The 17,382-nt window shown below is 30.5% G+C and overlaps 1 protein-coding gene across 2 annotated transcripts; it reads left to right on the top strand.

Annotated features, from left to right (window-relative positions):
- Nucleotides 1–625: 625 nt before the first annotated feature.
- Nucleotides 626–17,182, top strand: LOC143075960 (uncharacterized). Of its 2 annotated transcripts, none has more exons than XM_076251566.1 (6): nt 626–678; nt 2,954–3,033; nt 3,759–5,474; nt 6,428–6,555; nt 8,508–9,012; nt 9,561–17,182. In XM_076251566.1, the coding sequence occupies exons 2-6, from the start codon at nt 3,000–3,002 to the stop codon at nt 9,992–9,994; spliced, it is 2,817 nt and encodes a 938-aa protein (XP_076107681.1). In that variant the 5' UTR covers nt 626–678; nt 2,954–2,999; the 3' UTR covers nt 9,995–17,182. The 2 variants fall into 2 exon arrangements, with proteins under 2 accessions (XP_076107681.1, XP_076107682.1); XM_076251567.1 differs by having other exon boundaries at nt 2,954–3,029.
- Nucleotides 17,183–17,382: the final 200 nt, after the last annotated feature.

Consider the following 17,382-nt stretch of genomic DNA (forward strand, 5'->3'; position numbering starts at 1 on the left):
GCACTTGCCAAATCATACCCTGTTCTAACAAGAAAACATTGAAAAACATACCCCGTTCTGACAAAAATATTGAAAATCATACCCTGTCGGCTATACACGCTCAGAAAATGTATACCCTGTTCTAGACCGTGTAAAATAGATGCAGTTCTAGACCCGGGTTCTAGACTATATCTTAAACAGTTAAATATATAAGCGATCCTGTTCTAGACAAATACTTTATTTCAAATTTCTCTTGTGTCTTCCATGAATTTAACTCTAGCACTTTATATTAAGCATGTGCCAAATTATATATATGTTTGAGTGTCACGACAAAACTCAAAAGGTGTACATTTCCATACATACATACAATCATGTGTACATGTTACTTTAACTATACATGCATACTCCGAGTATATATAATTATGTCCGACATTTCATAAAATATTTCTACATGTACCATTAATACAAGTAAAAACTTTGAGAGTAATGAAATCAGAAAGAAAAAGAACTATAGCTTCATAATTTTAAAAAGACTACAAAATTGAAAAACCCCTATGCATTCAGACCCTCAAATATTCTGATAAACTATCCGTCAATTCTTACAGAATTGCCTCCGGTATTGGTCTTTGATTACACACGCACTTAATCCGGAAATCAACAAGTGTTCTGTTTTGTGACGAATTTCTTTTCAAGTTTTGGGTAAATCGTGTTTCAAATGGTGTTGAAAGTTATTTTTGTAGTGATTTGAATGAATTTCTCTCTTAGAATCTTAATTTTTCACCATCTCATTAGGTTGTCAAGTTTGTCATTCGTTTATTCTGTATGTACACATGGAACAGTCTTCACGCTGAACTGCTAAATCTACAGGCCCGCAGCTCAATTTTTGAAAATTTTTAGTTAGATTCTGTTGGCCTGTAGGTCTAATTTTTACAGGCCCGAGACCAATTTTACCAGCCTGGGCTGTCTGGGCTGTCACTCGGCGTGAAGACTGATGGAAAATGTTGATGTTTATACAGGAAGTCCACCCTATTTGCAGGGTCAGCGCATTTAAAAATTTGTCTATTTTTAAAAAGGTGTTATTGCTGGTTAGAATTTAAAAAAATAAATAGTAACAGAGTTAGAATAGGAAAAAAATATGCAATCAGCTGTTTTTACTGGAATGGCACGGTCTGAACAGATGAACCTGATTATTGGTTTAAACAGTTAAACTCACACTATTCTCAGGTTTAAAGCCAAACGGTATATACAAATGGAACATAAACTCTGTAGTCGTTTTAACCGACATTTATGTATGTATATCTAGGTATAAAAAATGAATAATAGCAGGCGATAAGATAAATCTTGTGGGGCCAATAGATAATATACATGATATAATTGGAAATTGAATATGATTTATAGCACAAATTATTGTAAATTTTGTTTTAATGGTGTTAAAAGCATTTTGATTAAATGAAGTCCTATCTTAAAATATTAGTTTTATCACAACCTTCTAACATGTCTAAGGCCTTAGGGTGCCAAGTTTGTCCTTTGTTTATTCTGTATGTACACATCGACATGAAGATGAGGTTTACCTGTTATCATGTGGTTATGGATATAAAGAGGATGCAGGACATTTTTCGGGACATGGGGAATGAGTGTTTTTAAGCTAGGGATTTCAAAGATCAGGGAATTCTTAATTCGAATTTGACATTGGGATTTCAAATAATAAAACAGAAAAAGTTAAACAAATGATACAACACAGGTGTAGAGCTTTTGAAAACTAGATACATTATAAATCTATACTAACTAAATAAAGAGACAGATTTCATCTGCAAAGCTGCGATATAGCTTTTTGGTACTAATGCACTGAAAAGCAAACAACAATCAATCATTCATCAATTAAATTAACATTGAGCAGCAACTCCTCTGTCATGTATAATGCATGGTATGTAAATATTCAAAATCATAAAAGATTTGTAATATAGATAACTATAGATTTAGTGTTTTGTACTTAGTTAATTTGTTTTTTTTTCCAAAGAATACATCAATTTATGAGAAACTATTCCATTTCAGAGAATGTTTAATTCTCGGGGGCACTTTCAACCTTTTTTTTTGTATTGGTGATCAGCAGCTGAGACATCAAGTACCCCCACCCTTTTGATATATTTTGTTCATAAAAAAATATTTACTTTCAAATATATATATGTATATTAATTATCAAAAAACAGACCTATAAAAAGATTTTGATATTTTTCATCTTCTGGTACATCATGTCCATTATTCATGTTAGTTAAGAGATTGAAATACTGATAAAAAGTTACATTGAGGTTCCAACTTTTAATACATGTAATTGCTAACACTAAGGAATTTCTTTTAAAAATTGTTATCATGTTTCATGTATACAAATCATTGAATATTAATTAGGTGCAAATGTAAAAAATGGTATGATTTATACATGTATTGATATATAATTAATCTGAATTTCTCTCCTTTTCATATAATTCTGTATATCGTGAAGTATTAAAATGTTACCTATTCGAGCAGCTTATCCCTTCAACTCATTACATTGAAAGTCCCCCTCCCCACCCCCTCCTTTTTTCAGCTGTCATCTGTTCGTGTCTTATAGGCTTTCAGGCATGCTCAGTCACTGTAATGCCATGACTGCCCATAACAAAACTCTTTAGTTTCAATGCTATATCTTCTAGTATACACAACACCAGACATAAGAAGAAAGTCTACACATACAAATATACACAAATAACCATATCATTAAAGGCATTAAATGTCTGGTGTGGGGTTAACAAGTGATTAGATATAGGAAGATGTGGTGTGAGTGCCAATGAGACAACTCTCCATACAAATAACAATTTAAAAAGTAAACCATTATAGGTTAAAGTACGGCTTTATAGGTTAAAGTACGGCATTATAGGTTAAAGTACAGATTGTCTGTTATAATAGGAATATTGTCATATGTGTATACATTTTTTCATTACAGATTATAAAACTTAAAGACATGAGAAAACATAAATTGAGGTCTTAGAATGGCATCTTATAACAGTACTGACGCAGATGTAGGTAGGTTATATTTATTATTTAAAAAAAACATCATAAATTTGGTAATACACATCATCCAGATCATGCTTAGAATATTTATCATTGGACATAAACCCTCTTGCTGATGGAGATACACATGTGTACACACCAGCTATGTCAGATGTACACATATGTCCATGTTTTGATTTACGCAAGCTTCTCATCATTGCAGTATCTCTTTCAAATTAAAAAACTTAAGATGAACTGGGTATATTATTCACCAATGGCTTAAACATGTACATTGTAACAGTCATTATGGCGTGTCATCATATATCAAAAATGTCATTGTTGGGCATATGACATCAATGATCACACACAGTCAACTGTCATATTTTTTGGCACACAAATTAAACCTTTAAAAAATACTGGCAGAAAGAGGTTTAAAGCATAGATCAATCAATCATGGGAAAATAGATCTCAACTTTGATACAGAATTAATAAGCTTTCCAGCAGATTAAGGAAATATACCAAGCTGGGTTCCTGCCTTGTCATTGTCAAAAAGAAAATTAGAAGATGTGATGTTTTCTAAGTCCTTATTTTACCCCCCCCCCAAAAAAACAAAATAAAAAAATAAATAAATAATGAGGTGCATCAACATTTTTTTCAAGGATGATTTATTTTAATGTTTTACCATTGTTTACTAATTAAAATTTATGCAAACATTACACATGTTACAATTACATTTCATGATTTTATATGTTTTTCAGAGTCACTGAACTCTGAGGAAGGCAGTAACAGTTATAAAAGGTATTCATTGTCATCAGATAAGCCAGTATATCGTTTCTTGATCTTTGATTGTGATTCAACCAGTTGTTTCCTTGTGCCTGGCAAAATTGTTATCGTACCAGTAAATGCTAGGTTGAACCTTGAGCTGGTCCAGCGAGACATAATTCTTAAACATGGCAGACCATTTTCAAATGTTCTCAACAATGACAGATATCCTGAAATTTTTGGTACCAACCATAAAGATTTCCTTTCTTCTATTCAATCTATCTTTGTATTGCTTCCGAATGAAAGAACAAAACAATTAACATTTTTCATTTCTAAAAGTTTTGCAAACACACCAATTCATGTGAGCAACGATGCAATGCTTTTAGAAAGTCCAGTTCCCTTTTTTTGTGTATCACTTCCTAAGCCAATCACACTGGACAACATTCAGTTCCTTAAGCAACAGTTATCAGAAGAATTACTTCAACTGTGCTATGACAATGAAAATGGAGAAACCACATTGAAAATAGAAATTTTGAACCAGATACAGAGAAATGCTTTCTATTTTGATGTAGTGAAAATTAAAACAAACATAGTAAAATTTTCCTACCACCAATCCTACCAGTCTTCTTTAGTTTTACATATAGAGCAGTTATCAACAGATACTATCGAGCAGTTTTTTAAAGCTTATTTAAAGAGAGCAGCTAAAGAAGTGAAGGAATTTCGTGGTAAAGACATTGCAAATTTTTCTGTCACAGATGACATGGGAAAAAGAGTTGATTACAATATGAAGGCCATCATTTGTTTACTCTTCAATGAAAAACAGTTAATGAGAGACACCAATATTGATCATTCTTACCCAACATTTATTGTTCATTTTACTCCTAAGCCATGTTCTTATATTCAGTTAAGGGTCCGAATTATTGGTGAAGATAGAGGACACATGCATCCATTCACTGTGTTTGTTAGATCTGATTGCTCAACAGTCGAACTTAGGCATGAGATCTCAAAACATTGTCATTGGAACCCAAAATCTTTTGAAGTTTTCCTTCCTAGTAGTTCAAATGTCATTGACGAAGTTGAAAATATACGAAACCTGCCCATAAAAATTAGCTCAAATTCTGTGCTCACTGTTCGTAGAACTAAGAAAATAGTCTTGACAATTAAATCCGGGTTACCTGATATGGACAGTTTTACCTTGCAAGAATATCCAATGTGTTCAGTTGAAGAGTTAAAGAACAAGATCTCTAAAAGATGTGATATAGTGCCAAAGCAGTTTGACTTGCTCTACAAGAACAAAGCTTTAGAAGAATCTATTCTTTTAGAAGATATTATCGAAAAGAAAGCAAATTTAGAGATGCTTTTTAATGAAAGTAGGATTATATTCCGTCTATATCTCCACAAAACATTACCACATAGGACAGATAATGAATTGAATGAAAATTTTATTCATGTCAAAGTTGATAACCCAGATGATCAAATAGGAGAAATCACTTCTTCTTTTGCTGAAAAACTGAGGATGGAAGAAAGTGAACTTCATTTAGTACATAAAGGATTTTATGTAGAAAAACACAGGTCTTACAAAGATGTAAATGTCATAGATGGGTCGATCCTCTGCTTATGTCATTGTGAAAATCCTACCAAAGGTCCTGGCTCACAGACTGGTACCATGGAAACTGTTTTCCAGGCATCATCTACAGGATCAGTTGAAAAAGGTAAGTATTTTACATCTCTGGAACATTGTGGAATATTTGGTTTGTCAAGGCATTGTCAATGGCATTATCATGTTTACACCAAACAACACGCTAGATTTTTTTTTAGCTGATTCTTATTCTTAATTTACAATTAAACGTTAAAAGTCTTAATTGAATAATTAAGCTCCTCTTTGTTTTTAAATTTTTGCCAAATTTTCATAATCTTCATATCTTTTAACCATGTACATGATGTATTGTCATTAAAAAAAGTTTGTCTGCTAACCCCGACTTTTATTTTCATTATTTTATGACACAATGGAAAAACATGAGGATATGGGGTCCATGACACAAAATTAGTACATGATCAACAACAAAACACACAAAAGCAAAGGAACAGCACTTTTATTGCTTTTCTTCATCTCAAAATCACAGTGAGGCCTTCAACATGGAGCCAAAAAACTGTCACCTCACTGCAAGGTTATGACAACCCCTAGCACTGGCTTGAGTGGAATTCTTTTCTAAAATAATTTGGATAGACTAGTTTTAAAAAAAAGCCATGGATGAAAATCTTTTAAAATTTTTGTTATTTTTTCATAGTATGATAGTTTTGCAACAAAAAAGTAACCGATGATTAAAGTCTGAAAAAATCTAGAGAGAATCATTTCCTAACAAATTTTCCATTGCTTATATCTCGTAAACAAGCACACAGACCCTTTATTTTTCTACTTTTTTCATTCTTTTATTTTTATACTATGATTTAAAAACGGTCGTAAAAATCTTGTTATTTTGAAATATAATAGAAGTATTAAAATATGGAAATTAAATAACCAACTCATTACTCATGATCAACAGTGTTACACATTTATAAAATAGAGAATTAATGTCACTTGTTGAATATAAATCCAATTTAAATTCTTATATTGTCTATAACCATAATCATGATATTAAATGTCTGTATTTAATGATTTTTCTAGTAACGGAACTTTCAATGGCAGCATTACAAATGAAATTGAAAAAACTAGAACTGCAGCACAGTAAGAAGGATCCAAAGTTTAAGATTATCTCTAGAGATGCACATAACAGGAAAATATTCAATAGAATGGTATGTTAGCTTTAGATGCATTTATAGGTGTCATGCTTGTAAATACCAGTTTATGTGAATTGATGGAAAAAAGAATATTTGCGTGGATACTTGACCTAGTGGTTTTGAAAATTCACCGAACAGATCACAAGGAAATTTTTACATTTAGATTTATGATAAAAAAAATATCACATGGACCAAAAGAGCAAGGGTATCATGTACAGCTAGTGAATTTATAGCCATTTGGCATATATTTGTCAATGAGAAAATCCATAGATATCAGGATATTGTTTTTTGGCTTCAATATTTAATACATTATATCATTAATTCAGTCAAATGATTTTTTTAAAAATAAAAATGTCTTGTCAATGATGATATATAGAGAATATCATATGGCTTTTTCAATATCGCATCCGTATCAACCTGAGACACCAATATAATCCCAAGAGCTCTGCTCGAGGGATTATATTGGTTGAGGGTTGATACGGTGTGTGATATTGAAAAATCCATATCATATACACTTTATTATATACATTTACACCAAGGAGATAAGGAGTTTTGAAATGACGTCATACAGAATATAGGTTTGAGTCTGTTTGACATGACGTCATACAGATTAGGGATTTGAACAGTGACTGCAATCGATGACGTGACGTCATACAGATTAAAGGTGTGATAAAGCTTTTGCAACCGTGCTGATATCGATATCATCACGGGTGGCTGATACAGCACGCTTGCCATTGATTGTATTACACATACAATTTATCTGTATTTACCACTAAGTATATAATAAATATTATATGTTATTCAGGCCTCAGACAGGGTATATACTGTGACATTCCCGGCTTAGAGTTTATATCCCCTGAGCCGAAGGCGAAGGGGATATAAGCTCTAAGCCGGGAATGTCACAGTATATACCCTTTCTGAGACCTGAATTACACATATATTACGGATTACCCCTGACTTAATGTTATTTTTTAGTGCAGGTATTTGTTGACAACACATATATTAAAAACCCCAAACTGATATGTTCGGCATACGTGAAGGATTTTCTAATTTCCTGTGAACATAATTTTATCGTGTATGTAATAATTTATAAAAACACTTTTAACATTAAATTTAAGTATTAAAAGCGTAAATTCCTGATTTTGTATCAAACATGTATTATTGACTGAAGCACGTTATTATTTTCCCTCTGTGAGCCTCTGACAGTCTGATAGCTTTTGACTACGTCACATAGTAACCAGTGTTATGATGACGTTTTTGAGGTTCCAATTGGGGATAAAAACGTCGTATATACCCCGGCAGTTTCCTGAATATATACTGACATCTCTGTGTTGTTATCCAATCACAAACCTCGACACATTTGTAATCCGTAATATATATATATATAGCATGTATAGTAGATATATACTTTATTCACACATGTAAATGTGTTTAAAATACCAAATATATAAATATAATCATATTACAACAATAATAACAATCCATGAATATACTTGGTATACAGATCTATCTTATCCCTCCCCGATTTATCTATTTCCTGACCTGTTGATTATTTTTATTTAATCACTGTGTGGTTCCTGGGATCTCAATTGTTCATTTGTCAATATTCAATTACGACATAAAAATTTTCTTGCTTTCCTCTGAAATTCCTATTTCTTGCTTTCCTCTGGAAAAGGCAACCATGCAGGCCTGATGATGTCATTTAGAAAGAACACATATTTTTTCAGAACTTTCCAAAAGAAGGATTAAATTTGTCTGCATATTATGTTAAAACCGTTAGCATGATTAGAGAAACTGATTCTACCACCAAATTTTGTGCTTTACAATATTTAACCACACTTGATAGTTAAATTCTAAATATTTAAATCACTTGTTGAGCTCGCGTTTTAAATTTGGAAAATTAAAATGTCTCAAGGGGATAAATTTTGTATCACACTGACTAATTATGTTTTTATAACATTTTACAGATATCAGTGCCCATAAAATCCTCAAGATCTTCACATACAGTTGATGTGTTGGATGGATACAAATCTGATACTGATTTACTTAGACAGAAGCACGCAGCAAATGCATCATCATCAGAAAGTCAACTGGACACTCATTATAACTTTACACACCATGAATATCACCAGTTAAGGTCTACACCAGGACCAAATGGCTCACATTTAAAAACAAGCACACCATTATATAACCAGGAACCTAACAACAGACCACCTACACCAAAATTGAACCTAGATATTCGGAGCAATTCCCCTTCGCCAGAACAGGAGAAATTTTATCTTTGTGTAACTCCACCAGTTTCCTCAAATAACCTTTCTAGTTTATCTGACAAAAGAGGGAACAATTTTTCTGGTCAAGTAGGATATAGCTTAACTGTGTTTGGGTCAGAGGGCAACCTGCCAAATATTCCTAGTATAATTGGATCATCTGCATCATTCACCAAAATGAGAGATGCCTTGGAACAGCCTAATGGTAAATTAACTATTTATTTTCCTAAAGCAGCTGCTGGCTACACTTCCAAATTAAAAATAATATTTTTTTTGATCTGACAACAAGCTCTCAGAAGTATAAAGTGAAGTGCTTTTATTGCCAATGAGACAACTCTCTACAAAGAGACCAAAAGATACATAAATAAACAACTTTAGGTCACAGTGCAGCATTCAACAATAAGCAAACCCTATCCTGCATAGTCAGCTTAAAATGGCCCTGAAATAACAGATATAAAACAAGTCAAACTAGAAAACTAATGGTGGAATTTATGTTTGAAAAAATGAACGAAAAAAAAACAGGTCCCTTACTTTGAAAAGGCACATACAGAGTGTGGTGGTGGTAAACTAGTTAATTGAAGCCACAACACAAGAACAAACTATACAAAACAATAAACAATAAACACATATGAGAAACAACAATAAACGACAACCACATAATTCACAGGCTCTGAAATAAACAAATAATAAAAAATCTGTTTAATTGATATTTTAAAAAAAAGAAATAAGTCTTTAAAGTTTGAATTTTTGTAGGAAATAGTCCATGGAATAAGCTGTTCCTTCAGGTTTCCCATGAAATAATCAGCTACTGGAAAAATGTTGGGAGACATCTAGAATTAGGAGAAGGCAATATAAGTATTATCGATCAGAACCATCAAGATGTCAAAGAAAAAGCTTACTCTATGTTAACAAAGTGGCAAGAGTCCAAAGGTCAAGATGCCACAAAGGAGAAGCTGATTAAAGCCTTAGAAAATTGTGAACTGAAGAGGGTTGCAGAAATTGTGGAGGAGTTTGATATCACACCATATGTACAAGATATTACTGACATCGAAACTGATGGGGTCGATGACAGTTCAAGGGAGGGGTTAGAAATGTTTGACATGACACCAGATGTACAAGATATTACCGACTTGGAAACTGATGGGATCGATGCAAGTTCAGGACTGGAGTTAAAAATGTTTAATTAAATCTGTATGAAGCTTAAGAGGTCAGGGGAAAAGTAGAAAGGTTAATAATGTCCATATAATGTATATACTTTCATTCGTTCGTCCGTCTGTCATGTTTCGTGTTTAAGTTTTTGGTCAAGGTAGTTTTTGATGAAGTTGAAGTCCGAACAACTTTAACTTAGTACACATGTTCCCTATTATATGATCTTTCTAATTTCAATGCCAAATAAGAGTGTTGACCTAAATTTCGCAGTCCATTGAACATAGAAAATAATTGTGCGAATGGGGCAACCGTGTACTGAGGACACATTCTTGTTTTGGACAGATATTAAATTTTATGGGTAAAGGTTAACCATGAATTCACTTAAAAGTACACTTTTAATTGGCATTTATGCAGACCTAGTCAAAACATCGAAAACAAGTATCAACAAACATAAAACTAATCCTTATTTAAGGGAGTTGGCTTCTCAGTTTCAAAGTAATTAACTTTTCAAAACATTAGTTTATATTGATAGGGGATCAATAAAGGAATCCAAAGAGCAAAAAAAATATATAGGTCACTGTGATTGTTTTCGAGATATTAGCCATTGAAATTCTGGCGGGAAAATATTCTCTCTTGACTTTTCATAGCTTTATCATTGACAAGTTTAAGTTCTCAAAAACTATAAAAAAAATAATCAAAATTTTATAAGACTTTTACAGATGGCTTATCATGATACATGTAAAAGATTTACAAAAAGAAAAATGGGGGTCACTGGGCAAATTTTTTCAAGGCATTCAAATGGATAAAACCAGAGAATTCCGAAAATCTGACAAAAAATCCAAAACATGACAAGCCAGCTTCCTTAATCCCAGATAGTAATATCAAGGAAAATAAATCAATCCTGCAGTTAAGAGGAAAGTTAAAAAGTGATGTTTATATGCCCTTATGTTTTTAGCTGTGGCATGTACATGACTTTTGTATAAAATTGTAGTCACTGTGGTCAATTTGTATTTGACATCAGCTGTTTTCCCTCTTTTTGAAAAGATTTATTTTCTTTTGAAAATAATGAAAAATTTTCTAGCTATTTTGAATGCCAGTATTTGTATCCATAAAATTAGATAAATATTTACAAATAAGTTTCAGAAAAGTATTGTTTCCTATAATTGTAAGAGACATTCCTTTAGAATAAAATTTAGAGCTATGCCTTTTGTTTAGACATTTGTCTCTTGCTGAAGATTGTATGTTACCCTTTAGAATCTTTTGATTTGTTGTATTAATTGGTTGCTGTCTCATTAACTAGTACATGTAACCTATATCTACTTTTATGGATTCCAAGTTTTACATGTTCAAGGGGAGATAATTCAATGTATTTTCTTCAATATTCTTATATTTTGTGAGTCAAATCACGGGTCTAGATTATTTTGGCAAATCAAGCCAATAAAAAAGCTCATAGAATTAACTTGCTCATTGTAATAAATTATTGATAAGGTAAATTTATTACAAATAATGTGGTAATCAGAACTATGTGACATAATATTACATCCAGTTTTCACTTTTTTCACAATTTATCAAGGTCAGTATATTTTAGATATTGCAATGTGAGAGATATTTGTTTATTACTGTTATTATCTGTTTCTATGTAGATAAATATATTGTTTATACTTATTTCAAATATATCATATTATTTTTTGAAATCATAGAAATGCCAGTATATGTATATGTATGATATATTTATGTATGGTGAAAAAAGTGTTTTTTTTTATTACACTTTTGTAATAGAGTTTGTTTGTTATGTTAGTTTTTATCTTCAAATATCTGTTAGCAGTGGTGTTTTTTATTCTTGTTTTTCTTTGACAACAGAAAAATTGTCAGATTTTTGTTTTCTCTCTGTGCCATAGGCAAATAAGTGCTATTTTGTTCTTGTATATTACACACCTGGAGCCAATTTCACAAAAAAAAAATTAAGACTAAGATTAGTCTTAAGATATGAACAAATCAGTATACTTACGATCAATCTTAGTCGTAAGTTTTTTTTGTAAAATCGACACCTGACATTTATCATGATCAAGGTTTACAGATTATAGAAAAATTCTCATCTTGATATGACAAGCTATTGCTGCTTGTATCAACTGTGATTCAATTTGGTAGATGTCTCATGTCTAACCATTTGACATAACTAAATATATAAACCATAAACCTGTATAAATTATGATAATTTGTATAATTAAGCCTTCGTGATTGCCTCAAATATGCTGGTTTAACTTTAGTCCTTACATTTATAAAATGAAGAGTAGTAAATCAAAATTGATGCACTTGTTACCTCCAAATGTTACATGCAACTATGTCAAACGTAGTTGTAAGAGAAATTTTTGAATTTTAATAAAGGCTATTTACTTTATGCTACAACATCTAAAAAAGATTGTTTATTTTGAAATAAAGGATCTTTGGGATCTGAATTGGTTTAACCAATTAAAGAATAATGGAAGAAAAAACAATAGAATGGAAAACAATGGGGGGGGGGGGGGATATAATAAAGAAAAGAAAATAATCAGTTTCTAAAATATAATTCATTAATCAAAGTAGGCACAAAATATAAATAATAAGAAAATTAGCATTAAACAAAATGAACGATTGCAAATGAAGAGTGTTACTCTTACATTCCAGTTTTATTCAGACTTTATTTTTTAAGTCAGTCTTAACAACAATAATAAATATTTATGATCTTTAAGATTACATAGTTTACATGAATCTTTACATATGAATCGTCAATTAATAGACTTTTAATGATGTAATTTGCGCTTGGGTTAATTCCCTTGAGTGCCATTTTGAATGGATAATCATTTGATTAACCAAATTTAAACTGTAATACACAATTCTTATAGAGATCCTTACTGGATACATGAAGTTGTAATGAATTAGGCAAGGCTAATATATTGTATAGAAAAACCTTTAAGTCTAGTGGTCTGTGCGTTCAGCTGATTTATGAAGGATTTTGTGTACTTATACCTCCAACATGGCAACTATATTCCAGATCTTGCTAAATATGTTCAATCTAAATCTATTTATACCGATAAAATATTCATATGCTTAAAATGTTGTCTATTGTGCTGTTCATGTTGCAGTCAGTTTGATTGCTGTTGTTCACAATTACAAAGATTTGATCTATTTTTATTTTTGATGAAAGTTACCATCATGACCATATAGTATTATATTTTATACTGTTCTTCAATAAATACATAATTTTTATAAATATTTTTTTTTGAAGATTGCATTTGTTTGAATTTTAAAACTATGATTGTAATTGAAGAAGTCATTTGTGAACCATTATTTTGTTTATATATTTATAAAACAACTATGCAATAGAAATATTAAGTTTTTCACAAAAAATAATTAATGATAGATATTATGTGGTGCTGTTTTTTAAATATTTTTCTTTATTTTTTACTTTTAATTTCAAAATGACTTATTTGAATTGTATCATCCACTTTTACTTGAATCTGAACTTCTCATATGTAAATAGTGTTATATTTGATTTAAATTCAGTATTTTGTATAAAAACTATATATCATAAAATATACTTAGAGCTATTCCATTCAAACATGAAGAACCTTCAAAAAGGGGTAATCTTAAAGAGTCTTAAGCCCGAATTTCTCTTAAATTTACACTTTTTGTGTCTCCCATGTACCCGTATTGGAGATTTCAAAGTGGCTTCCTGCGTTCCATGTGAAAATAAGAAGATGTGGTATGGGTGCCTATTACACAACTCTCCACCAGAGACCAAATGGCATTATAGTTATTAACTATAAATAATCATGTGTGTGTTTTTTTGGAACAACACTAACTTAATATTAAAATTCATATATTACTGTATAGCAAGTTATTTTTGCGTGTGTAAAATTTGAAGATTTTCATTGAATAAGGTATACAAACTATTTTGGCAGTTATTGTTTTAGTGGATTCAAAACTTTTATCAATACCTTTTCATTTGCACTTTTAAATTGGCCGAATTTATTTTTGCGATTTTGTTCTATCCACGAACATTTTTAACCAGCCAATATAACCCACTATAAATACAGTAACCACTCTAGATTTTATTTGAAAGATATATTTTCCTCTTGACTAAGTGGAAATGTAGGTTGATTGTTCTTTCCAGGCACCCCAGCTTTCTCAACCAATATTAATTAAGTGCCAGGAAATGGCAGAACATTGCAGCTGGAAAGTGACAGTCAATACTGATCAATCAATCAAAAGTCAAGACAAGATACACTATTCAGGTGATAATCATAACATGTGAACCCAACCTTTCAATACACAAAGAATCAGTTTGGTTTAGCCATTTTTTGCTGAAGATGTGTGTCTGACAATTTAAGCCTCCATGGAACACATTATTTGGGACATAGAAATTCTGGGTTTCTGTCCCTCAGTTCTTGTTAGCGCACCCACCTGTACAAATCCTGATAGATTTTTATAAAACTTTAATCATAGGTATAGATTTTTATAAAACTTTACTCATAGGTATAGATTTTTATAAAACTTTAATCATAGGTATACACCAGAAATGTTTCAAACAAGTTAGAAAATCAGTAACATTCAATTATTTTCAAAAGAATTGTCATAATGTCCCTTGGAAATATTATTTATATGAAAAATTGAATTGTTAGCACTGTAATGTATATAATTCTTGTATTCATTTGTATCAAAATTTTATCAGAGCCAATCAAAATATTTTTAATAAAATGCTCCTCGGAAATATTAATTATTTTAGAAATTGCACTGTAATTGCATCCAAAATATTTGTTAATAGTTATAAGGAAAACAAATAAAGATTTTTTATTTTTTTGCCCTTAGATAGATAAAACATGTGCAACCTGGTAGACATTTGAACTCTGTTCTTTTTGTTTTTGTTTAACTATATAACACAATGACACCATGTTGAATAAATGTAATTTGTCAGAGAAAATATTTGACAGACAGCTCATACTCAATGGAATAATTAGCCATCATGTTAAGCTGACTGTATGTATCGTATTATCATTTTGTTTTGACTATGCATAATATTAAAATCTTCACATGTATATATATTTAAAAAAGGAGTATGATTTATATGCTATGTGACTGAGACCAAGTTAGATGCCAAACCAAGAGGTACCAGTAATAGAAAAACATATATATTTTCTTTGAAGAAGTACATTTTATATGACAGCTGTTACATTTTACATGTTTATTTTCCATTTTATATATATTTTTTTTAATAATTTTACATATTGTATTCATATGTTTTGAAAAAATGCAATGAAATATATATATTTTACTGTCAAATTTACATAACTATCTGAAGGTAAAATCATATAATTCTGAAGCCCATTATAAAATCATACACTGATAATTAATTTTCTATATTTGCATCTAGATGTAAAATATGGCTATGTTTGTGGGAAATATGCATGTGTGTCTGAATAGAATGTTTAAATTTATGCATTTTGAAGAAAAGTTTCATTCTAAAATTGCATTTATTTGGCTTTTAGCAAAAAAGAGAAAACATTAAGTGTACTAAAAACATGTGATTGAATAAACAATATATTTTACTTTGTGATATAAACTGAAAAACACTAAATTTATACAATATTTGTTTTCACAGAGGTATACATATCATTAAATGAACAGTAAACTAGAATAGTTCACAAAACTTTGATAGATTTTGGAACATTAAAATAAGAAACAATAGATGAATTTAAGTTTTTGTTATGATTCCTTATATTAAGGTGGTACCTAACACTACAGGGAGACAACTCTGTAAAGTCAGCTAAACATTTTAATTACATTGTGTTGTAAAAGGAATATTAAGCTTCTCAATGATCAAAATTGGTGTTTGTCAGACTGCTATATAACCAGTGTAATTTTTCTGATTAAACGATTGGTTCAATTTTTAAAATTTTTTTATATTTTTGTCAAAGGGTCAAAGTAAATACTTTGTCAAAATTTTAAGAAAATTAAACTAGCCAAATTAATTTTAGTAAAGGTGTTGGGTACCATCTTAACTGAACTTTCAAACAATTACAAACTTTAGATAGAGATTTTTTATCTTGAAATAAGTTAACAGATGTATTGATATTTATGCACATATGTTTGATTTCTTTCCAAATCTCATATACATGTATTGTTTATTTATTTTCGTTCAAGTATTGCTTTTATGTATGTCTATGCAATGATGAGCAAGTAGTTTAATACTACTTATTATTAAGCTCAAGACTTTGTAAGTAACATAATTTCCTTTTTATTGATACAATTGCTGACATTTATAGAGTTGTCTCCCATGTGAATTATTCGTAAAACACAACTTTTCTCCCTTATTAAAGGTGTAGACCTTATTTCAGGGTGATAACTATTTAAATCAGTAATGCGTTTGTTTAAGTCAAGTTTCATCAATATATTTTAAGCATTTACCTGAAACAGATTGGAAATAATCTATGTAACCTAGAAGCTTAGAATATACTTATGAAAATGGTTAACATAAACATACTGAAAATTTTAAGAGTTATTTCCCTTAACAAAGGTCTACCTCTTTAAATATTCTGTGAATAATTAAATGTTTTTTAAGACTCATTCATCCACTACTTCCTGTGTACACCCAACTTTTGTATGTTGATATTCGAACAGAAACAATCTCTCCTCATAAGATGACCAAAATATACAGTAGGTTCACTATAATTTGTGGATACCAATCTTTGTGGATTTTGTGGGTACAGATTAACCACAAAATTAATTGTTCAACAAATAAGATTTTTTCTATAGGCTTGTATGCAGACATCAGCAAAACCATGAAATTAAACATCCCGGAACATACATGTAAGTTTTCCTTAATCCACGAGAATTGGTACCCATGAAAGTGACTGAATCCACAGTAGTTTTGTTTCAAGTTCTAGAACATAATTCACATTCAAATGTCGCATTCCAGAATACATATTTTGGGAAAATTGTTTGTCCAGATAATAAGGAATAATATATTAATTGATCTCAAAGTTTTATACAAAACTCAATGAAATATAAACAGACATTTTTGTAAAATCTCTTTAAATAAAAAAAATAATTTGTTGGCAGGCAGTACAAATAGTATTTTTTTAAAATGTGTTCAAACATATTTTTATATATTGTCAGTTGAAAGCATTACATATTGCACATTGATATTTTTACAATAATTTAGAATAGAATAAAGTATTTTAATAAGAGTGCTGCCAACTGTTTTTTTATCAGTCTTAAAAACTAAATCAGCTTTATATATGTTTGATAATTCAAATATGTCTTACATATCAAAAGGGCAGTAGTATGGACTTTGCTCATGTAAAAGGCCATATGTTGTCATTAAGTTGTTAGTTTCTGTTTCATTTTGGTCTCTTGTGGAGTCCAAGTTGTCTCATTGTTAATCATA

This window comes from Mytilus galloprovincialis, chromosome 5, assembly GCF_965363235.1.
Source record: "Mytilus galloprovincialis chromosome 5, xbMytGall1.hap1.1, whole genome shotgun sequence".
NCBI classification, from domain to species: domain Eukaryota; kingdom Metazoa; phylum Mollusca; class Bivalvia; order Mytilida; family Mytilidae; genus Mytilus; species Mytilus galloprovincialis.